At 39.6% G+C, this 25,632-nt stretch overlaps 1 protein-coding gene across 2 annotated transcripts in view; it reads right to left on the bottom strand.

Annotated features, from left to right (window-relative positions):
• The window catches only part of SLC1A3 (solute carrier family 1 member 3), a 144,435-nt gene that overhangs the window by 85,486 nt on the left and 33,317 nt on the right, over nucleotides 1-25,632 (bottom strand). The window contains exons 2-3 of one of the 2 annotated variants that reach the window (XM_077116979.1): nucleotides 25,057-25,307; nucleotides 13,107-13,382 (exon numbers count right to left, since the gene is read on the bottom strand). In XM_077116979.1, the coding sequence (XP_076973094.1) occupies nucleotides 13,107-13,287 (181 nt within the window). In that variant the 5' untranslated portion in view covers nucleotides 13,288-13,382; nucleotides 25,057-25,307. Of the gene's footprint in view, nucleotides 1-13,106; nucleotides 13,383-15,006; nucleotides 15,143-25,056; nucleotides 25,308-25,632 lie in introns of those variants that run through there. The other variant, XM_077116978.1, reaches the window with a different exon arrangement.

The raw sequence follows: 25,632 nt of genomic DNA, 5'->3' as shown, positions 1-25,632 counted from the left end.
GGAGTGAATGAATGAGCAGAGTGACTTAGTCTCTTTTAGATGACCAGTATCTCTAAAGTCCGCTCTCCAGCTGATGTTGAATGTGCTTACTGAAGGGGAATGTGCTTGTTCTCTACTCATAGTAAATCTTATTCCACATTGTACCCTGTGAGCAGCCCACCCCAAAGGGCATCCCCTCTCCACGAAACTGTGTGATTCTGTCATGACCTGTGAAACTGGATCTCGACTGAACTATTATTTCTCATATGCCCAGGTTTCTACATTCAAAATATAGGTGAGCGATGCCTAATCCTCTCATGAGCAAGGTTTTGAGTATGCGGGAAAGCAAGGAAAATTGTACAGATGCTGTAGAAAGGTCAGGTATTGATTGATAGTCAGAGATGAGAGTTCTGGCTCTATGGTGCCAGTAAATTATGCCATTAGATACACTGGCCCAAGGTTACATGGCTAGCAAGTGATGTGGTAGGATGGGTTTCAGGCTTAGATCAGCCTGCTTCCAGATCCCATGTCTTCAAATCACATCATCTTTTCAGGCCTCCAATCTATACAATGGGAGGGAAAGACTGGAACTGGCCGTGTCTAAGATGCTTTTGCATTCTAAGGTTTTTCACCTACACATTGAGTTCAAAAGGGCCATGTAAACCAAAAGCCTACTAAATCTCAGCCACTTTAGATGAATTCATCTGTTTTTTCTAACGGATTCAAAATCCTTGGTAGTTATTTGATAGATGGAACCAAATTTCCCATTTAAGTGTTTGGCCAGATTGTGGTCCAATTTGGAAGTCATAAACCAGCCTCTTGCCACCCCATTTGCTGATTTCTACAAAGAGGACAAGGGCATAATGGTTTACTAACTTGCCCAAGAGGTCTGTCTCGTCCCTGATCTTTTGTTTCAGCCCAAACTTCCAGGCATTTCCTGGTGAGAAGCTCCTCTGTGTCTGAGGCCACCTCTTGGCCCTCCCCACTCTCCTGTTCCCACATCCCTCAGAGACTCGGGCCCTGGCTTGACTCATTCTTTTGTCCTTTGGTATTTCCTGTTGCTGAAGGTAGGGAAATACCTGCTCCAGCCTGGTTCCTCCAGTAGAGCTGGATGAACAGAGACAGCAGGCACAGACTGAAGGTCACACAGCGCGTGACTCTGAGGCAACTATGTCAGGGCTTCAAGGTTCAGAAAGGCCCGGTGCTTTCTTCCTAAAACTGCACTAACAGGGGCTAGGGGAAATAGTAATTAGATGTAAAAATATTCCCACTGGCTTTTTAAATATCCAATGCACTGTCATTTTAAAAAATCCTCATCCATTCTAGAAGAGCAACCCAAATCACTTTTTTTCTGGGGAAAAAAAAAAGGAAATTGTTATGAGTAAATTGTTATTGGAAACATTTTTGCTATTTCCTCACCCTGTGCCTTTTGCTAAATCAGATGCACATCCATAGCAAGGATAGGCATTGCCATTTATTCCTTCCCTTATCTGTTCTTTCAGAGCTTCTGCTATATTATATATCTCTGTGCAGTCCAAATAGTAAAGCTTACTCTGATTTCCTGATTTTATGTTCTGCTCTAGACTCTAGCAGAGGCCCTTTTGTGTTCAGAACCTCAGGTTATTAGCATCAGTTTTCTAAGGATTTGTGAGCAGCTAGCAAGGCCTAAGACTGTACCTGAAAGAGCCAGGGCTGGAAAGAGTCAGGAGTCCTAGGCTCTGTAAACTTATTTTCGCTATTTCTTATTTCTAAATCACCCTGGCAAGTCACCAAAGATTTCTATCTCTAAACTTCTATTAAACTGGTAGCAGGACGAGGGAGGGATAACAACTCAAATCTTGTTCCATCTCTTTTACAGTTTGCTGTGAAGTTGGTATGTGATAGGGGATGGTAAAAGTGCTTCACACAGTTGAGGGCACTATACAAACAAAAGCTTTGAGGTATCTTATGTGAATTAAATTCATGCTTTTGAAGCCGAGAAATTTTCTTAGACCAGAGATTTCTCTTCTAGAGATATATCCCACAGATATTCTGGGGTGAAATAATTTTTTTAATGAACTTATTCACTTCACCATTTTTTATAATATTTAAGGATTGGAAACAACCTTTTAATTTGGAATTGCTTAAATAAATTATGTTATAGCCATACAATGCAGCACCAAGAAAGAATAAGGAATTTCTTTAGTATTAATAAGGAGTGATGTATGTGATATGTATATGGTATATTGTAAATTGGAAAAAGCAATGTAAAAAGCAGGCTATGTATACTAGGCTACTATTTGTGTACAAAAGGGCAAAAAAAGAAAAATGTATTTTTATTATACTCTTAAGATAACTATAAGGGCACAGAGAAACTGGTAATAGTGATCACCTCCAGCAAGGTAAAACGGATCCCTGGAGGACAGAGGTGGTGGGATAATTTTCACTGCATATTCTTTTGCACTTTCAAAATTTTAAACTTTGTAAATGTATTAATTCCATAAGTAAAATTACAAAATAAATAATAATAACAACAACAAAAAGCTCACGATTAAAAAAAATTTTTTACTGAATTCTATTCTCTATCTCACTTCTGCCAAATGCTGGAATCTTTTCTAAAACGTTGGGCCTTGGTTGCCTTCTCGGTCTTGCTTTAATTTGCTTCCACAATTTACTGAATTTGGACCAGGGGGAAGAAAGTCAGTAGCTGTGCTTAGGTTTATAGTGTGGATCACTTTCAGATCAAAGAGCTCTCTCTTTTTTCTGGAGATTAGGAAGTGAATCTAAAAAATTCTTGAATTCAATCATCACAAGCTCATGTGCCGCCTCGACCAATGAGCTCTTGGAGAGGGTTATAAGTATACCAAAGCTGAAAACCCACTTTGTAAACCTCACTCAGCAAAGGTCATATGCCTTTTATCATCCGTCATATTGTACAAAGCATTGCAAGGCTGGAGCATACAATGGCCCAGGAAGTTTACTGAATCTCTGACATGCTTTACATGATTACTTCACCTGCCTTAAATAAAGCAAATCTAAGAAGACAAAAGACAAACAAATAAATATGATGACAGTGGTCCTAGGCAATCTCTTAACAGACTCTTCATTTACCTCATTCATCAATCAGCATGTGTGCACGGAAGCACATGTTATCTGGGGTTTTGCCTTACTTGCTTTAAAGATGGAATTTCAAGCAACACAATGTGTTTAAACACAGGAACCATCTTTTCAGGATAAGAAGGCCAGTAATTGTCCATTCCTACTTTCATTAGGGATGAATGAGCTGAATATTACAAGGTTCTGAGCACAGAGCCTCTAACAGCCCACTGTCTTTTCTCTAGGAAGCTGCAGTATTCTATGAGCTGGAATCATTACTGGAGAACTGGAGAAGTCTCTTTGGGGACAAGAAGAATGAGTGTCCTCCCTGGAGACAAGAACTCAGTCTTGAAATTCAAAACTTAAGTATGTCTTTCAACTTACTGCTCTTAAATTTACCTTCAAAACTTTGATATGAAACAGAAAGGAAGGAGTGCCTTTCCCTTTTGGTCTCAAACAATTCACCCAGGGTATACTTTCCTTTATCTAGTATTGGGGTTTTTATCATTCCTTTTTTGGATTTAGGCCCACCTGGACCCATCTCCTGACTGGGCACAGTGAAGTGAGGATTCTTGGCCTAAGGAATAAGTTCTGCGCAGTTTTGATCGCACTGAAGCTTGATACAAAACTCAATTTTTATACATGGTGAGCACAGTGGCTAAACTTTGTGGGCACATGCCCTGAAATGCTCAGTGTATTTCCTCATCTGATAAATGCAGACTGACAATGATACAGCTCACTTAGCTGCCAGACCAAATACCTGATGAATGATAGTATCCCATAAATACCAAGTACTCTAACACCTGGAATATACAGCTTGAAAAGGTGGTGCTTCCACTCTGGTTGCCTCCTCCAAACAGTGTAGACTCTTTACAACCTTGCTTTTTCTATAATAAAAACAAAAGCTTGTCAGAATACAGGGGTAAGGAAGACATCGTCTGGATTTTAGAACTTCACCAACTCTATGAGCTGAAAGAAAGAGAGGTTTATTTCGTCCAGAGCCTAAATTTTTTTGTAGAACATAATCTAACTCAACCTGTCTGGATAGCTCATTTATACAACACAAAGACAGGGAGCTCAGAATGGGAATGAGAGCTTGTAACACTCTATAGCTTAAGGTAATACAGATACACCCCAGAGTATGTTGGCAGGTAATTAAAAAGTATTGGCAAAGTCCCTTGAGGGATGGGAGAAAAAATATGGAACTATTAAAACTTTACCACCAGGAAAATCCCTGATACTGTGTCAAACATTAGGGACCCCCAAGCCGATAGGCCAAGCCACTGATCTTGAGGCTTGGTCTTGTGAAGTTTATTTATGCAGTGGAGAAGCTTGGCCTACCTATAGTTATGCTTAAGAGTTACTTCCAGAGGACGTCTTTTGTTGCTTAGATGTGGCCTCTTTCTCTCTAAGCCCAACTCCGTGAGTGAAATCATTGCTCTCCCCATTAATGGGACATGACATCTAGGGGTGAAGTTCTCCTTGGCAACTTGGGATATAGCTCCCAGGGATGAGCCTGGCTCTGGCACAGTGGGATTGACAATGCCTTCCTGATTAAAAACAGGGAAAAAATTGCAACAGATAAAATATCAGTGGCTGAGAGAGTTAAATAGAGTGGAGAGGCAATTCTGGAGGCAACTCTTAGGCAAGCTTTAGCTAGACATTGATACTCATCATGGTTTGCCAAATCCCAATCAAAACCATTCCTGCGAACCCTAAAGAACACTTAGGGCTTTATCTGAGATTCCACAAAGGTTCCATGCACTCTGATTATGTTCCAGAAACCTACAACTTCCAGCTGGGTTCCTAGGCCAGGTAAGTCCTGAAACCTAGAGGGGGCAGTCTCTCCAGAATATCAACTAGTTCCAATCACCATCCCATATTATCAACAACCCTTTCCAACATGAAAAAGTTAGAATGGGCATAGCTCAAATACCCCTAAAGAGTGGGAGAAAGATCAATGATAAGGTGGAGTTATAACAGAGAAGATAAGATTTAATAAATGAATATGACTGCTGAATTATTATAAATTGTGGGACTATAGTCCATACCACTCTGAAATTTGTTCTATAACTTAATTATTGTCATGTGCTTTGAAATTTGTTGCTTTTTGTTATATGTTATATTTCATAATAAAACATTTAAAACAAAACAAAACAAAGGCCCACATTTCTTTTTTCTGCTCATTCTTGAGATGGGGAGAAGACTAAGGGCAGAAGTGGCTTCCACAGGTGTACCCTACTGTATCTTCAAACACTGGTTAAAAACAGTGATCATCAGACCCAGAACCTGGGACTTGACTGCCTCTGGGAAGCTAAGGGGAGAGAAGATGGCTGGATGTCACACTGCATAGACTGTCTAGAATAGGTTTGGAGATCATCGACATAGGAAAAACTTCCTACAGTTTTATGTCACAGACTGGAAAGGTGGAACAAACACTTGTCTACCTTACTCCATACATTTTGATGCTTTGGAAGAAGGCAAACCAGACCTAAAGTTATTGAAATTTGGAGTTGGAAGCAGAGTCCAAACTACCTTTGCTGCAGAGAGACTAGGAGGTTCAGGGATTAGTTTCAAATCTTAAACAGGTAGATTATGGCTGAGCCAGGTCTATACCCCAGGACCCTTAGACTCCTGATGCTTTCTCAGCTGCATTTCCAGACATTTGCAGCTACTAATCAGAAGGGGAATAGACTAACCGTGGACTTACACTGCTACAGAGTGTAAAGGGTAAACGTTTTACAAACTGTGACACCACAAAAATGGAAGGTATTATTATTCCATGTAATTGTTTTGAACACATCCCCTTATTTGATTAAATACTTGAAAGTTGCTTGCTCAGTTTCCTCAATGATCTGAATTAACATTAAGAAAATAGGGCAAAATAAAATCCAGAGACAGTCTTTGGACAATACTAAGCTTTCTATTCCCTATTTCAAAATTATTTTTACCAATTCTGTTGGAAACCACTGTACTTCCTTCATGTTTCCAGATCTCCTTGCCTGTGCCCACTCTGATGGGGTGGGAGTTAATAGACAGAAGATGCCAAAACGCTGGCGAAAAGGAGAAAAAGGTGGGCCCCACGTGAAAAAATACACTTGAGTGTATCAAAACATTTCTCAGAATTAGGATATAATAAATGATTGTGAATACTGACTCATTATACAGACATTTATTTTTATTTATTTTTTAGTGTCTAGTATTTTAAAATAGCCAGAAGGAAATACCTGAAGTTGTTGAACTGTAATCCAGTAACACTGGTCTTTGATAATGATTGTAAAACTATGTAGCATACAAAAAAGTCAGTTGTTAGTTTGTGTGGATCTACTTCTGTATGTTTTGTTCTGTTCCACTGATATATATATATATATTTTTTCCTGACAATACTACACTGTCTTAGTTAACCTACCTCTACTGTAAGTCTTAAAATTGGGTACAGTCCAATACTAGTGGTTAATAAGAGGGTGGGGAAAGGGGGATGGGATGTTTGGAGTTTTCTTTTTTCTCCTCATTTCTTTTTCTGAAGAAATTCAAATGTTCTAAAAGGGATCATAGTGATGAATACACAACTATTTCATGAACTTGTGAATGACTGATTGTATACCTTGCATGAACTGTATGATGTGTGAATACATCTCAATAAAATTACATTAAAAAAAACAAAACAAAACACTTCTCAGCAATTTTCCATCTGCCAGCGAGGGGCATCTGCGGTAGGCACCCTGCCCACTGAGTAGTCTAATGTGGCAATGGCTGCCCGGGGATTTCTTTCTGGTTCACCTCAGTAGCTCAGGTTGGTTTCAGACAGATAACGATGGATCACTTACTCTGAGGCTTTCATCTCAGCCTCTCAAAGCCCTTTACAACTATTAAGTCTCTTCCTACAACTCTCTGGCTCTCCTCTCTAGTCAAGGGAACAGAAGAAACTTCTAGACCTAAACCAGGTAACCGCCCTTCTTTCCCCACAACACTGGGCCTCACAGCTCTCTGGCAGATGAGCATTACTTTATCTGGGTTCGATGCCAGATCAAAGATGTAAGCAAAAGAAATGTTTTTGCGACCTCTGTGAATGCTTCATCTTCATTTAAGAAATTTATTAAAGTTTCATGACTTGTAAATAGCAGAAATGAGATATAAATCTAAGCAGAAAGGTTTTCCAATTATTCCATTTTTTGCACATGAAGAAATGGAGGCTCTTATTGCTTTTTTTGTGTTTTTTATGTGTTATATTTCACAATAAATTTTTTTTTAAAAAAAGAAAGAAACAGAGGGTTAGTACCAGAACAGGGGAAAAAACCTAGGTTGTCTGACTTCAGGATCCATAGATCTTATTCATTCCACTATACGCCCAGGAAAGGAGACAGCTCCCAGAATGGCCATTGAGAAGGTGGGAGAGAGGGCCATGGGTTTATATCAGGTATTTGCCATCCCTGGCTCTCATAACTTTTCAGTGTTTCCATTCTGTGGGGAAGATGAAGCTGACTCCAGTCCTTACATCCTACCCGTGTCACTTCTTCAGAGAACTCTGCAAATCTTCTACTTCTCAACCCTAAAGCCCTAAACAACCCTTGCTCCCAGCCCTCTGCCATCCAGAGAGAGCCTCTGCTCAGTGACAGCAGGGGATGGCCTTCCTGGAGCAACCCGACCCTCACTCACCACCCGCCAGTTTCCTGAAGCTCCCCTTCTCCTTTTTCATTTACAAGGAGTCCTAAAAGAAACCATTAATCTGAACTCGGAAATCCATCCACTATTTTTTGGATTCCTGTTGTTTGATCTCCATGGAGATGTCCCTCTGGCAGGGGGGTGGGTTCAGTAATCGGAGATGACATCAGTGCGGAGCTGCCAGAGTGCGCCCATTTCACTAACGCAAGCAATCCACCAGTTTGGTCCCCCTGCCACACTGATTAACCAACCTATCTGCCTCAACCGACTCAACTAGATATCGTGTATGTACCTGAGGCATAGAATATCACTGTGGCCTTTCTGAAGCATCCCTGTTTTCAGGCATGAGCTAAAAGGCCCTGGAGTTAATACTATTCTGAGTAGTCTCACATAGAGAATAGCTGGTACAGTAAAATAATCTGATTCATTGTTCATTATTTGTTTCGCATTCAAAGACAAATTAGAAACAGTACCTGTCCTCATTCAGCCTGGCAATGGTGGAGATGTCTTCCAAATCGCTATTTACAGCAAGGCCCTTCCACTGTTTCTCCTTCACAGTGGCATCCTGCATCTCAAATGCAACCTGTCCCAAACTGAACCTACCACCCCCTCTCCAACTGCCCTCCTATATTCTAACTTCACCGATGGAACCATCAGCCACTCAGTCAGCTCCAGCTGGAAATCGGGAACCAGCCTGCAGTCTACCCTCTCTCTCAAGCTTGCATTCAATCCATCACCAAACCTCACAAGTGACCCTTCTAACCATAGCTTGGTTCAACCTCTTCTTCCCATGCCTGCCGTTTATGCTTCAGTGCAGAACCTTCAGTGCAGAATTGTTGTAATAAGATCAGAATGGATATTCCTGGAGGGAAGGACCAGCACCCAACGCACTGTGGTGGACAAGAGTATGGACTTGGAGCCAGGATGGTGGATTTGACACCCACTAGATATGCAGCAGCTTTGTGAAAAGTATCTGCACTCCAATTTCCTTATCTGTAAAATGGGGGTAACAAAAGGACCTCTCTCCCTGTGTTGTTGTGAGGATTAGATGAACTTAATAAACCTATAGCACTCAGAACAGTGCTTGGCACAGAACATGCCTTGTGAGTGGTAGCTATCATTATTAGCAAAATACATTAGATATAATGATAGAAGAGGACATTGAAGATCAAAGCCTTCTTTAGGTCCTTGCAGCTATTAAATTGTACAGCTGGCATATGGGTCTATCCTTCACCAAAAGCCACACTTTTTCCCCCCATAATGGCACATATAGGGCTCCCAAGTCAGCTATTAATAACATGGTACTTCAAAGTGCCATCACAGAAAGATCCATATGCTATTTAGAACAGTATGTATACTATGATCTCATTAAAAAATGTTTTAGCATTAATTATGAACTTCTCTATTACCATCTCTGAACATTTTATATTCTTTCACCATCTTATTTTTCATCTATATTTTCCATTAAATTACCTGAAGTCTGGGACTTTCCATTGCACAGTATAGAGGTAGGAACACAACACTCAACATTTGTTCAATTTTAAATAGCACTGAATTTTTTTAAAAAGGTTAAATAATTAACGTATTTAGTCAATAGCAGATAATATACAAAAGCAGTAAACAGCAAAGTACACAAAACATTATTCAGAAGAAGGTAATATTTCTTCCACCCCGTTCCCCAGACACCCAGCTCCTTTCCTAAGAGACAACCAAGTTGCTAGTACATCCTTCCAGAAATATTCTAGAACTGTAATGCTTTTTAGTGCCATTCAAATTTAGTGTCTGAGGGTATGAGGGAACAAGAGAAACACTTTATAAAAATTCGGTCAGCAACATTTTCTTTCCTGACAAGTCACCGTTTTCCTCCAAACCCATAAAGGACAACCCAAATGTGAACTATTTTATCTTATTCTTTTCTGCGTGTGGCAAGACCAACAGCAGAGAAAGGTGCTAGTTACTGTCTGAGAGCTCCTCCAGGCAAAACCACCTTCTGATTCTAGGCAATTCTCTTTACAGATTCTCAGCTCTTGCATTTAATCTTAGGAGCCACTTCTTCATAATTCTATGGCCTGAAATTTCATTTTTATCAGGCAGTTCTTTCCCCGGACATGTAAAGAATCGGCATTCTGTTTGAACATGACAAAGGACATTTTCTTTCTTTCTTTCTTTCTTTTTTTGCATAGGCAGGCACTGGGAAACGAACCTGGGTCTCTGGCATGGCAGGCAAGAATTCTGCCACTGAGCCACCGTTGCAGACATTTGCTTTCTTTCAGCAGAAAATAACCACTCTTCTCAGTGTGCCTTTTGTCAGAAGTATGTCTGCAACAGCCTTGGAAGACACTTTCTCTAAGGTTTTAATAATGAACCGGCTTAGGGAAGCTTAGCACCTGGGGCGCTGCCTGCTCTCTGGGTGTTAACTTGCTCCTCTTACGTCGTGGTCCTCTACTGCAACATGGTACATTCAGACTCTGACACTACTTAGAAATGACATCAAATTGCACAAGTGGGTCTATCCCCATGCTTAAAGAAAATTACTACTAAAATATTTACAACTCTGCTTTATTCTGAAGCTATGGGTTTACATGTCTCTATCCTTCCCCCATAATATTTTCCTAGTTTCCCCTTCTGTATATTGAAAAGACAAAGCAAAAAATAATTAACAAAAATTCACCCAGAATGCAGGTTTTCTCTGTCTTTTACTACAAGCAATCAAAAGGTAAGCATTTGAAAACTAAGTAATAGCTAGAGTTCATCTCATTTCATCTTTGGGGGAAGTAACTGTTTTCTTCTTTCCGGCATCTTTCCTGTTTTTTCTAATGCTGCAGCAAATAAATTAGAGAGTTGGTGTCCAGATATGTTCTCTCCCTATTATTTATTTCTTTTAGGGCTGATGTAGACATGGTACCCAGCAACAAGCTAAATGGAGCCCTTATTTCCACTGGATCCTCAGTGGAAGATGCACCAAATGATAACTGAAGGGTTCCTTCATTCCTTTCTAAATCTGTTTGCTACTAAGTTGTCTATTCACTACCCAAATCTTTGGTGTAGATTCAGTGGTCTCCCTGACTGTCAATGAGCTCTTTTTAGTTGTTTCTTTGTCAGTGCCTTCTTCTTGTTTCTACCTCCTTGGTTTCCATCAGTAAAGCCAACCATGAGGGAATCCAGCCAACTCATCTACCCCCGCTCAGCCTCTCACTGCAGTTCTCACAGATCTTCAGAAAGGCCTCATTGGGCTAGGAAAGGATCCCAGAACTTCTAGAGAAAGTACTCTTAAATCTTGGCATTATCTTCCTTCTATTAGAGATGTTATTTCTTTGTACTGACCACTGAGGAACTTCCTTTTCCATCAGTCTGACTTCAATGTCCAGGTTTTGTTACTTTCCATTCCTCAATTCTTTAAATTAAACTTATTTCTGTTCTAAAAATTGAACTCTTCTGAGGGTACCATTTTAAATAAGCCTCTCTGCATCTTTTCCAAACATACTCCAGTATTACTGAGTTCTATTATTATACCTGTAGAATGATGAAACAAATGGGTACTCATTAAATGAAGGAGGGAGATGTGGCTTTATCACATGCTGGAAAATTGTAAGGTACCTACTGAATTTAGTTGGTGAGGCATATGGCAAAATTATAAGCCTACGTGAATGCACCTAGTACTGCTTGCTAACTGGCCTCTACCAAGACACAGCAGCATTTCTCTTCCTGAAATCTTTCACAAGATTTCAACGAATCACCAGAGCAGAGAGGCAAGATGGCAGAGCAGTTAAGAGAATGGCCTCAGGTGCTAAGCAGCCTGGGCTTGACTTCTAGCTCTGGCATTTATTAGCTGTGTAACTGGGCAAGTTGCTTCATCTCTCCCTGCTGTTTCCTCATCTGTAAAACGAGGAGGATCATACTAATCATATCTACTTGCTCATGTCACAAGTTAGAGGATCAAGTGAGCTCAAACGTGCAAAACACCAAAAAAGTAGCTGGAATAATGAGTAATATATTCGTGTTTGTTTGCTATTATTAATAGCATGCAGCTTGGATTGACAATGACTGTGATTCAAAGCCAAAAATGAGGTGAGCATACCACATTTTGTATTGAGTTCCAGGAAAATGGGACAGTACTGAAATACATCTTCCAGGAATATATACAAACTTCGGAAGCTACTCAAGAAAGCCATTATTTCTCTGGATTAATCAGGACATTTTCCACTTTGAACATCCTTAAAACTGATAGAATGATCATTAATCACTGACAATTACTAAAAGGAATCCAAAATGTTGAAATGGGGCATACCTAAAGTCTTGTGATGACCTATACTCTCCTGCCGTATTTCTGTTTGTCTGCAATTTAAGAATCTAATTTTGGAGACGAAGTTAAAATTACATTTACCTGCTACAGAGTGTTTTTAGTTTTTTATTGTCATTAGCTCTTTATAGTTGATAGAGATCTTGGCAAACTTCAAGGTAGAGATTAAAAGTGTGCATGAGTGCCTTTTTATGTGTGGTAAATTGGTAGAAATTTGTGTTAATGCATTTTTTAAAGCATGGCATTGGCCTCTATGCTCATCAACCTAAGATTTCTACACTGGTTTGGTCAAAGTTCCAAGTAGGCAACTTTTTGTTTCCAGCTATCTTTTAAAATAGGTTCAATGCTACCCATAAGTACTAAATTATAACTTCAGATGCCAATAAACCAAACAAAACAATAATGTTTTATTAGTACAGATTGCTGTCAATGATGCTATTAGTAAGAGACTGAAGTTTCAAAAAAGACTGCAGCTGTTTATGGCAGGCTCTGTGAGGCAATGAATGAAATACAATTATGTTAACATTTTTCCTAATTCACCTTTCCCACTCAATGGATGAGAAAGCGCACTCTTACAGATTCAGTCTCTATGTCTAAGCATTGATATTTGGCTTCAAATCAGTACCAGTTAGAAAATAATTAATATTAGGACCTGTATGTGTCTCACTTTGGGTGTGCTGATTGTGTGAATTAGTTCTTAGTGAAAGAGATATTGCATGATTATATTTTGGTGAATCTAGCATGCTTGTTTATTTTTAACTGCTCATGCCTAATGATTAAGTTATCATTCTTTTATCCTCGGGATGAGATGGGAAAACATTTGGTCTATTTTCCTTCCCATTAGCATTAATTCCCTTTCAATTGGCATAATGCCTAATGATGCTTCTTTCAGATACCCACACGTTTACCATACATTGCTCCAAACATGCCAACAAACTCACCATGGGAAAAAAAAATCATCAAGTTTAGAAAAGCCTGGGTTACCATTCTGAATTCCCACAATCAGTCCATCTGATAATGTTCCCAGATACCAGATGCCTCAGAACATAACACAGTTTTCTTTCTTTTGTTTTTTAATCAAATGACTTACCCACAATGACGGCGGTGACGGTGAGAAGCACAAAAGCATTCCGGAACAGGTAACTTTTAACATCCTCCTTTGTAATGTTCTGTACTTTCTTCTTGGCCAAGAGTGTGCGTTTCCGGACTCCTTGCTGGAGCCTCTCCATCCTACCCCCCACCTTGGGCTCTTCTCCATTGCTTTTGGTCATATTTTACTTCTCGATAAGTGTCTCTTCTTTGTATTTCAATGTCTCTCAATCGCTCCCAGAAAGCCAAACCTCCTCTTTGGTGTTAGAGAATACAACTAAAATGGAAGAGAAAGAGACAAGAGTTACAGCCTCCAAGGGTGAGAAATCAGTGCTGTGCCACACCAATGCAAGTCTTTGGTAAACAGAATAATTCCAGCAGGAATCAAGGACTGGAGAGTGGCAATGCCAGGTTTCAAGGCTAGCATGTGCATCTTTTACTGGACCATGTGTGAGAAATGTGCGTAAGTTCAGAAGATCTTTATTTTGTCTTTTTCTATCCAAAAAGGGTATAAAAGGCTTCCTTGGTCTTGAGTGCAACTGAAAACCCTCTACCCTCATCCCTACCTCCAAGAACCGAGCCAAGTACCTTGCATAATGCAAGCACTCAATAAATGTCAAATGAATTAAATGCACAGGAAGTGTTCAATAATTGCTTTCTAACTTATGTCTTATACATGGTGACGGCATAACCAGTTCAACAAAAAGTATTATGATACTGATAACTGGCAGGTGGGTCCCTTCTATGATATATAGTAAAGTAGCTAATTTCTCCGTTAAGAAAACAATATTAATTAGTAAATATGGTCTTAAAAATGTGCTTTTTTCAGCAACACATACTAAATGTGGTAACAAACAAAAACAATCCCTAAAATGAAAGCACAAGTACCTATAGGGTGTGGGAAATATGGGAAATACATTTTGACCACCTTACAGGGTAACTTAAAAATTTTTTTTCCGTGAAATAAGCAAAGTGCTCTGGACACATCTGTAAATTATCAGAAATCATAATTCATTTTCATTTTGATTACAAGAAGTACCAAGTACAATTTGTCTCTGCGACCAACATACTGGAGTCTTCTGGGGGAAACTATCAGTGACTTCTAAGGATTTGAAAATGTAGGAATTCTAGAGCAGATGAATACAATCTTTATCTCAAACGGTGCCTTATGTTGTTTTTCTTTAAAGGACTCAGGTTTATTCAAATCTGCGTAAATCCCTTTCCGTGGTAGAAGCCAGCTGTTCTGAAAAAAAAAAGAAGAAGAAAAAAACCCACAAGGGATTTCTTCTGCTTCTTTGCAAGATGTCCAATCCATAGACCTTGTCATGATCAGTGAGTACAAAATGAGACGCGACTGTGGACTGGCGGTTCTGGGCACGCAGGCAGCCAGCGTGTGCGGCCGTGGGGGAGGTAACGGGAAACCCAGGGACTCCTCGGCCGCTTTGAGCAAATGCAAGTGTGGAAAAAAAGAATTTTGTCCTGACGGTTTTGACTGTTAAATAAAATCACAGGTCAGGGTCGGTGATAAAACGACCCACAACTTGCTTAAGGCTTCATCGCAGATGAAAAGGTTAGGGAGACGTGAAGAAGGGGAGAAGGGAGAGACCAGATTTTTACGAATCTCTGATTCCCTTTACTTTAAAGCAGATCACCTCGGCTTTGATTCTTTTCTAGGTCTCTCACTACAATCTACCCCCAATCCACTCCGAATTACTCAGTTTCGAATTAAGAGAGGACAGCATAAATAGACACGGCACACTCATTACATTAAATGACTAACATGAACTTTAATCTACCAAAATGGCTAGCTTTTACTCTCGTTACCGCTCTGCTTGGGAAACGACGTTGGCAAATAAATGGAATAAATGAAACCCAGCACAAATAGAGGGGGTTAGACTCACCTTTTCTGATTCTGGAACGGGTGGGAGATACCCCAGGGAAATGACAAGGTGAATTCCCCAACAGGTACAACGGAGTTGCAAAACGCGGCGAGCGAGACAGCCCAGCCCTGCACTATGCATGCGCTCTGAGACCGCAAGTTACTATCACTGCAACTTAAGAAAAGGGGAGGAGTCTGTCCCCGGGAAAGGGGGAGTGGGGGAAAATGACAACACCACAAGAAAGGGCGGGGGGCGGGGGAGGAACCCGAGGTTTCTGGAATATTGATTAATCTTGGCGCACCAGAAAAATGCTTGCAAGCTTTTGTTTTGCTTCTTAGAGCACTAAGGCAAAATCAAGACCAGGAAGAAGTGAAGAATAAGGCACACATACCCTCAGAAGCCTGGAAGTTTTGATTAGACATTTCAGAGACAAGTTTCTAAGGCTAAATTTAATTATCTCACTTTATCGCAGTTTTCTTCGCCTTAAAGAAACATGAGAGTGTGCTCTTTTGCCTGGCTTTACAAATGCTATGGAAGAGTCCCTCTTCTAGAATTGGGGAAATAATTGACATTTCTTGGGAAGAGCCGAATGCAACAAGGATGGAGGACAAAAATACTTACAATTCTCTAAATTTTGCCTAAAATTTCTCAAAACACAGGTGAGACGTGCGTTTATTTTAGTAGTTTAAGCTTCATCATAACCAATCAAATTTAGCTCAAATTACCTGCATTGCAAAGACTGAAAAGATATGACCCACAAAGAGATCAAGATCTTTGCTGAACTGCAAGATGAAAAAGCATTTTAGGACCAAAAATGCAAGTACACACTAGAAGTTTCATGGTTTCAAAAGATAAGTTGCTGCTCAGATGCCTCAACTTTATAGGATGCTAAATTGTCCCCCATCCCCTGCCTGTCTTTTAGGAATTCAAAAATTTTCATTGCCTTGATGATTCAATTTGCACATCTAGTCCACTTTTCTTGAAAGGAAAATAAGTTTTTAAACAGTAAATTTAATTTTTGAGCCTGACTTTCTCCCTAAATTTAGGACTTGTTTAGCAAATCAAAAAAGAGTTCAATAGAACAAAAGCTCACAGCCAGAGTTCTGTATCCTGGTTCATTAAATCTCATATTCTCCATGTAAAATCTGTCATAGATAATCTGTCTGTTATCCAACAAGGAAGCCTATCTCATCAAATCTCACGTTCTCCATGCAAAATCTACCATAGATAATGTCTGTTACCCAATAAAGAAGGCTATCTTTTCTCCCTCATTAGAAAATCCAGCGAAATTATAAAGTCTTCCTGCCAGCTTCAACTGTTCAATATATGTCCTTTTAAACTTTTAATGGTTGGAAAACAATGGCAAAGAATGTAAATGCTTTAAAATTAAAAATCAGCAGCAGTTACAATTTTCTAATTAGGCACTTTTTATGAGTTTATTGACAATACATATATATATAGTTTTTTTTTTAACATGGGCAGGGACCAGAAATCGAATCCGGGTCTCCAGCATGGCAGGTGAGAACTCTGCCTGCTGAGTCACCGTGACCTGCCTGAAAATACATATTCTTGACAGTCCCAGCTCAGGGATTCTTCCCTTCCTCTGATCTCTGTTACTTTGCATCTGTTGCACATTGTTTAACATTTAATTAGGCTCTGTCCTGGTTTGCTTACTTTTTAAAATCATATTAAGTTTTGGCTTCTTAACTAAATTGTAAGTTCCGTGAGGGTAAGAACCTGTCTTATGTTTGATACTTTAAAAAACTCTTATGAATGGAAGGAATAAAATGCTTGTCATGTTTCAATTATTATGCTGGTGTCCATGGCCTGCAGACATGGAGATTTTATTTCTTAACACCATGATTATGGTTTAAAGCATTTATTTACTATCCCAAGTCCCATCTGAGCCATGGGTTTAGGACTAACTAGTCCACGTTTCTTGTGGAAGTGACTTGTATTTCAAGGGATCTTAAAGAGAAATTTGATGATTTTAAATGAACTTTCAAGCTGAGAGGCATTCCATTGTCTTTTTTGTTTTTTGACTGTCAAGAAAAAGAACTGGAAAATCACACTTTGGCTGACAGAAATAAGAAGGCCCTGATGACCCCCCCCCCCATTTTCCTTTCCTTTTTTTAATCTATAAAGCGCAGTTAAAAGCCATTTCATTATTTTAGTTTGCGCAGACTTTATGGGAGCCTGGTGAACCATCAAGAAGGGAAGTAATTCAACACTGAAAGTTTTGTTGGCTGTAATAAAACCTAATGAGAAAATGAGATGCAAAGAGTCTCAGTTCAGAGTTCATCTGAATTACAAGGTTTTAGCCTTGGGGAAATATTGGGAATTACTTCTTCTAAGTATCACTTTCTCTTTTGGAAAGCTTTAGAAATAATGCCCTGGGGGGCAACCTGGGTTTACTCAACACACATTTCTACCTTTCCCCCCTACTTTGAGTTTTAAAACATTTTTTCCTTCTTAGAAGCACTAAACAAATGAAAGGTCAAGAAATTATGGACAAGCCTCTGTATACTGAATTTCATTTAAAGCTGCTTGGGAGTAGGGGACACAGAGTCAGGGAATCATATTAATTTTAATATGCCAGAGTGGAAAAAATAACACATACAACAGTGCTGCTCCTTTTGAAAAATATGACTTTTCTTTGAACATTCTATTATTAACTTTGAGGTAGTATATATTCTTTGTTTGGAAAAAATGCCATTATTTTAAGAAGCAGCTAAATCAATCCACTCTTAAATGGAGCAGCCCCATTAATTGGTTTGAGGTATGATGGATCATAACAATAAACAAATGCTAATCTTAATGTAGTTACAGAACCATTTAATTTCAGGATTCAAGTTAAGGAATTACAGTTAATCGGATTTTTGGAGAAAGAGCCTTGATTGAAAACCTTTTCACCTCTATTAAATACTTTCCACTTTTATTTTTAACTTCATTAGTGATTTTGTCATTCCTGTTCAAACAGCTTGCATTTTAGGATCATCGTCAGAAGTGTCAATTCTCTACAATCTGGGAATTGTAGAGTGCTAAATCAGTGAATCGGACCTGATTTGATCCCAGAGTGTAACAGTGGAAGACCTAGAGATAGTGGTAGATTTAGTGTTTGTGGCAGTAGTTCTTTTTCACTTTGTCTTACATTTTTTCTTACTTAAATTTCAATGTAAAAAGCAAAACTAAATACCTGCGGTGAATTCCAATTAGTTGGATTTCAACAGACTGGGTTTTATCTTAAACACATGTGGAGTCTGAAAATATCAACTGTGGAGAGGTTAACTCTAGTTAAGCTGTCTAATATTCATCCATTCATTCATCCATTCAAATGGCCAACTATTGTGTTCCAAATATGAGTTCCTTTCCTTTTGGAGCTCAGAAACACACATCTGAAATTATTGCACAGTGGGTAATAGGAAAGTGCCATAGTTATGGGAACTATATGCTAAAGTGTACCAGTTAGTCTTCTCATGAGCAGAGTGCTCCTTCTACTCTTTTTTTTTTTTTTTTTTTTTTTCCTTTTACATGGGCAGGCACTGGGAATCGAACCCAGGTTCTCTGGCATGGCAGGCAAGCATTCTTGCCTGCTGAGCCATCGTGGCCCGCCCAGCAGAGTGCTCCTTGAAGGAAGCATCTGTGCTTGACTCACCACTGCCTGTACCTGGTCTGGCATGGAACAGGCATCGTGCAACAAAGCAGGGAATGGGCAGGGGTTTACTGCTGGAGAAATAGAATGGGGGGACCTAAAACATCTAATTAAATAACTTGAACTCTACTTCTAGGCAAGGAGGAGACACAGGATTTAAGTACAGGAGTGATTTTAATTTTAGGTAGATGCAAAGTCTTCATGTGAGTTTGATTTGAATCAGGAAGCCCAGGGGGAAGAGGAGCATTTACAAACTGGGATCATTCATGGTCTTTTTAATAAAATGGATCCCCTTGAAAAATATGGGACAATCTCACAAAATGGAGGCCCTTCAAGGGATAGGCTGTCATTGAGTGGGGCCTGCCTCCTTTAGGCAACGTTGTACCCTCCATGTTGCCAGAATGTTCTCATAGCACATTCTAATGTTTTGACCCTTAGTGGGGTTTAACAGGAGGTCTGGGCAAGGGCAAGGCCTAGGGAACCCCAACATAAGAGAAAAGATGAGCAAGAATTGCTCCCCACAGAGATCCCCAATAGTAAGAAATTGTACCAAGCATTTTTATCACAGGTAACCAAGAGCTGGATGTAATGGTGGCTAATTTTAACTTTTTGAAAACACAATTTCTCCATACTAAATCTAAACAGGGCCTGTTTTTTTTTTTTAGTGAGGATTTCACAGGTGCTATTTTATGAATTATAACCTATATTGTGAAATGGCATTTTCCTGGTTGCCCAACATGAGCCAGAACTCAGTAGGACCAGAATGGTGATTTAATTAAGAAAGATCATGTAGTTTAATAGGAATTAATGCCTTCAGCAGGTTAATCACAATAACTAGCCAACATTTTTTATAAGATTTTATAGTTTAAAAGCACTCATATGCATATGATAACTCAATCTTTGCAACAAGACTTTGAAGCACCTTCTATTACTACTGGTTCTGTATAACCAGATGTTGAAATGGAGTCTTACAGAAGTTATGCAACTTGCCCAGGATTACACAGCAAGTGAATTTTTTCTTACAGTTCTTAGAACTTTGATTTTCCATATTTTTCAAAAGAAGTTCCTGGTAACTTTTATTAAAAGACAGGTAGAAAAGAAAAGAAAGAACATTAAAAAGGTCTGCCATTTGCTATTTCTTCTGGGGAGCCAACCCTAAACCTCCCTCCCTCTACAAATCCCTGATAAGACTAATAGGATGTCTCTCCTATGTGCTTCCACAGCTGTCGGGCTTAAATTTCCAGAATGGCTGCAATTCTCACTCCCACCCCTCATCCCCCACACCAAACTGTGGGCTCTTTGAGAGCAGTTCTGTATTGGTAACTAACTACTGCATATCTAGTATCCAGTACACAAGGTGCTCAGTAAAGAGTTGCTGCATGAATAAACAGAAGCCGCACAGCCAAGGGCACAAAAGACCTCATCAATCCATCTCTATTTCTAAGACTTGGGAAAGGATGTTGGTAAATACCAAATTTAAAAAAAGAAAAAAGTCAGTGAATTCCTATTTTAATCCTTAAGCTATAAAATAGATTCAACTGAAGCTGCTCTGAACATACTCAAATGGGGATGGGAGCCAGAGCCTACCTCAGTGTCCCCCTCCTCTCTCTTAGTAGGCCTCTGAGGCACCTCCTTCACGGTTGAGTCCCACCAATCATGATTTGCAAACAAGGACGAATGAGGAAGTCAAGTCTGCATGGAGCATAACTACATGACTATAGTATAAAACTGAAACTCTGCCTCAAGACTACAACATCAGAAAAATTATGACAAATGCAAACTATGAACTATAGTTAGCAGTCATATTGTGAGATTCTTTGATCAATGCTAACAAAGGTACTGTACCAATGCTAAGAGTCAATAATAGGGGGTATAAGGGGTATGGGGTTTCTTTTTGGAACAAGGAGAATATTCTCAAACTGATTGTGGTGAATAATGCAGAACCCCGTGACTATACCAAGAGCCATTGATTGTACACTTTGGTGTGTGAGTAAACTGGTTAAAAAAAAAACACAACATCAACTCGTACCTGAATTTCAGGTGTAGAACTCAGGTTTCCTAACTCCTGATCCAGTAGTGCTTTTAAATAACTAAGCCAGATATCCCCTCCACCCCAACTCTGAATGTCATCTGTAAAATGAGATTTGACTACATTATTTTTCTTAAGTTCCTTTCCCTATTAATATTCAGTGATTCAAAATCAAGTCATGCCAATAATGAGCTTGCTGCATCCACTTCGCTCTATTTAGTTAAAGACACACATTTTTATATCCACTCAATGATTAATGGCTTCTCATTAGGTTTCCCTGCCACAGATTAAACACAAACATATAAACAGTCACCAAAGGAAGCTTTTTGAAGGACACTGGTTTTATGAAGCTAAGTGATGACATGACCCTTTTATAAGTGCCTGCTGGTATAGAATCATAATTACAGCAATCAAGACAGATACACATCTTTTGCAAGGAAAAAAAAAGTAATTATAATTTAAAAGCACACAGCACAAAGTTGCCATCACAAAAACCACTATTATAGCAACTATTTCACATTTGGACATTTTTTTGGCAGGAGGTCTGGGCATTGTTTATTGTGAGTCAGAAACAGGCACTGAGAAAACATGCAAATTTTATAAGCAAGAGAAATGCAGCTTTGAGTTGAGAAAACAGGGTGAAATGGTCTGGGCCTTGAGCGTGAATCAACCTTAGAGGCTGAAATATTTTTTGGCCACTGGATGCTCTTATAATAATCTGGGGGTGAGGTCAGAATAAAGTTAGTTTATACTTTAAAACATACATTTTAGATTTGTGCTGCACTCCTGAGTCAAATTCCATGTTCTGGTAATGTCCTGAGTCTATGTATTGAAACTAAACCGAATGACCAGGGGTAAAAAGCCTCACACTTAACAATTCCATTTTCCTTGGCCTACTAGGGGAAATGCCAACACCTCTATGAGGCAGTTCACCTCTGGGTTATGCAAAAGGCAAAGGTGAACCTCAGTGCTAATACAGCTGCCTCCTCAGGCAGGATCACGCCTGCAAAAATAAAATTAGAGTGAGTGACTAGTTCACTAATGCCCACAGGTTTCAGTGTAAGAGTCCCTGTTTCTTCTGGAGCTGCCTAAGTACAGTAAGTTCTTCAAATTTCCCAATATCAATAGGTGAAATCAGGGGAGGCAATGTGGCATTGGGGAAAATACACTGAGACTGGGAGTCGGGAGATAAGGGTTGTGTAAGCTTGGGTTGGTCTTACCTCCAAACCGAAGGGTGAGGTGAGATCTGGGTTTCAAACTATTTTTAACCCTTTGTTCAAAATAAATCACACATTGGCTACAAACCCAAAGAGGAGAGAGGGGAGCCCAGAGCCTCTAGGCTTGCTCTTTCTCTGGCTTCCCCTCCTCTCCTCCCCATTTCCATCATTGTATCCTGAATGGGCTCCCAGTGGCCAGGGTAGGTTATGGAGATGACTGGCTCATGTAAAACGAAGTACTCAGAGTCTACAGTAACATTCCCATAAACTGGAACAACTGGAATAACCTTGGGAAAAGGAAAGTCATGAAGTGGATCTCTAAGAACCCAACATTATTAGCAATACCTCAATTAATAAATCTTGTGGAGACATGGCCGGAAGCGTGGTCTATGTGTTTCAGGTCTCTGGTTTAGCCTTAGGGAAGTGAGTAGGGATGAGACAGAGGACAATTGAGGCACTATTGTTTTTCTTGTGGCCTGGTGACCCAACCAAACCTCAGGGCCAATGGGGAAAATGTAGCACATTTAAATAAGATGATTTGCCCCAATTAAATGGCAGAATGGAGACCAGAATCCAGTGTTCATACCTCCTAGGTTTAATTTATTTTCAGAGAAATGCATTGTCATAATTATAATATGAGCTGCATTCAGTGATGGCCTGATGTGATTCGGCTTGTATGTGAGGCAGATGTTTTCAAACCCAACATTGTGAAACTATGCTGGCCGATATGGTAGCTGCTAGCCACATGTGGGGAGTGAACACTTGAATGTGGCTGGTGCAAACTGAGACATGCAGGAAGTGCAAAATACATGCAGGATTCCAGAAGCTCAGTCCCCCCAAAAGTAATGTAAAATATTCCATTAATTGTTCATATTGATTACATGCTGAAATGATAATATTTTGGGTTCAATAGAACACATTAAAATGAATTTCACCTGTTTCTTTTTGCATTTTTTAAAGTGATTGGTAGAGCGCTTTAAATCACATGTGACTCGCATCATATTTTTATTGGACCACACTGCACTGTTTCAAAGTGATTACTTTCTTTATAGAGGAAGAGCCAGGAAAGTGAGTAAAATTGGTAGGGGAACAAAAGTCCTCCCCTGGCCCACTCTTTCCCAATTTATTTAAATAGATTAGCGTGTTAAGAGAATATTTCAGTTTCTTCACAGAAGCTTAATGCTAATACTAATAAAAGTAGCTTTCATTTATTAGGTCCTTCCTATGTGCCGGGCACTGTGCCAAGTGCTTTACATTGCCTCATTTACTTGTCACAACAACCTTATTGATACAGTTTCCTTATTCTCACTTCACCAATGCAGAAATTGGGGTTCTGGGAGAATTAGCCACCAGCCAAGGTCACAAGCTGGTTAAGTAGTAGGACTGGGATTCCACCAGAGGCCACTTTCATTCAAAGTTCGGGCATTTAAGCTCCGCACGAGTCTTCTTTGCTTGGACCAACACTCCCAGTGAAATTCAACTGGTTCCACCATGCCTGAAGGCACTGGAGGTGGGATACACAAGGAGAGGCAAAATGCTTGCGGACCTCAAGGATCTTACAATAAAGAAAGAGAAACACACACACAATTAAATAGATGACAAAGTAAGGCCTAATGAGAGGAAAAAAAAAATTCTCCAGGCAGATAAGAGATTCCTTTTATAGGGGGAAAGGGAAGGTTCCATAGAAGAGGCAGCATTTCAGATGGGCCTCTAAAGATGAGGAATTTTTTTTTCACTGTCAGGAATAGCCAGGGAAAGGCATTCCAGGTGAAAGACCCAGCTGGAGCAAAGGCACAGTTGTCGCAGGGCTTCATCAAGGACTCCAGGTTGCCAATTTATACATGGCAAGAGGTGAGAGGAAAGACTGAAGGGGTAAGGAGCATACCACCTCTTGGATAAGTAGAGGAATGGGGAGAAAGAAAATAGAAACAATTTGTATTCACTGACAATGCAGTCACAGCATTTCTAGGGTCGAAAAAAAGACTTTCAGGTGAGACTCTCAAAAGCAAAGGTAGCGCTACTTCCAACATGAAAAAGTTGGATTGGCCATAGCCCAAATACCCCTAAAGACTGGGAGAAAGATCAAAGGTGATGGTGGCGTTATACAGAGAAGGTCGGGTTTAATAAGTGAGTATGATTGCTGATCATATACTGATATTTCTTTTAGCCTCCAGTACCTTAGAGCAGCTAGAAATAAAAACCTGAATTGGTGGAATTGCAACCCATACCAAACTCTGAAATCTGTTCTACAACTAATTGTTGCGATGTACTTTGAAATTTACTGCTTTTATGTATTTGCTATTTAAAGAAGAGGATTATAACAGAGAAGATAGGATTTAACACATGAGTATGACTGTTGAATCATTATATTGATATTTCTGTTGGTCTCCAGTGTCTTGGAGCAGCTAGAAGAAAAAATGAAAAATCCTGGAACTGTAGCCCATACCAAACCTTAAAATCTCTTCTATAACTTCTAGTTAAAATGTCCTTGGAAACTTATTGCTTTCTGTATATATGTTATATTTCACAATAAAAAATTATATGTGTATATAAGAAAGCAAAGGTAGCTTTTGAATTAATGCACTGTTTTGATGTTAGAAGTCTTTTCTTCTAGATGCAAAAGCATCAACCACAACAGAATCAGCCCCCAAATTTTCCAAGAATTATCCAATTTTCCTGAGCCCAAAGGATCATGTCCAAATGTAGCAAGCAAAGACACCACCCATGCTATCTCTTCCTTGGTGGCAAACAGTCGCCGGTGTTCCAGGATCTCAGCGCAAACACGGTGATCTCACCGTCGCGGTCCACACTTCTTTCCCGTCCGCGCTAACGGAGGAAGATTTGTGCCTGCATAATGGATTCACCAACGTAGAATAATTGCCAACGTTTATCAGGCAGGCCAGAAAAAATTAGATATAGCATATTTCACCGGATGTAGGAGAGTAAATTTTATCGAATAATCAGTTAGAACCTATTTGTAGATGTCTACCCCCTTTTTCCAAAGTAATATTTAGGGCGGTGCACCGGTAGGTCAGTGACAGAATTCTCGCCTGCTGTGCCGGAAACCCGAGTTCGATTCCCGGAGCCTGCCCATGTCAAAAAAAAAACAACAAAAAACAAAAAACGAAAAAAACAAAAACACCAGAAAAAGTAATATTTTAAACAGGACTCACCTCTCAACCCTTCGACACAGTAGCAGGTGACCCTAGAGAACTGCTTAAGCTTGCATCTCTGCTCTGCCAAATCCAGTGGGAATCAGAGCTAGTTCTTATTCTTAATCTATTTTCAAATCTTTTAGAAAGTTGGAGCCTCAGGGCGAGGCCTATTGTGATGGAGACTTTTAGTGATTAAAATGTGATCCAAGGTTGCTCAGTAGTAGAGTTCTCGCCTGCAATGCGTGAGACCCAGGTTCCATTGGCGGAACCTACACATGCAAAAAAAAAAAAAAAAAAAAAAAAAAAAGATAATTGTGGGTCTGATTAGGGAAAGGAGAGACAGCAGCCCTAGGATAAATTTGGTAACAAACTCATTACCCAAGCCAGGCACCGAGCAAATCTTACCCCTTCTGGAATGAGCTTTATATAGGGGGCATTTATTGTCCATTCCAGAGTTACCGTTCACATTTTTTTCTGTTTGTTTTTTAACTTTTTATTTTGAAATAGTTTCAAACTAACAGCAAAATTGCAAAAAATAATACAGAAACAATACAGAGAACTCTAATACACCCCGACCCAGACGCCCAGACTTAC

This window comes from Tamandua tetradactyla, chromosome 9 (assembly GCF_023851605.1).
Source record: "Tamandua tetradactyla isolate mTamTet1 chromosome 9, mTamTet1.pri, whole genome shotgun sequence".
In the NCBI taxonomy this organism is placed as follows: Eukaryota; Metazoa; Chordata; class Mammalia; order Pilosa; family Myrmecophagidae; genus Tamandua; species Tamandua tetradactyla.
Note: the sequence above shows the minus strand (reverse complement) of the source record. Positions and strands in the feature narration are given on the sequence as shown.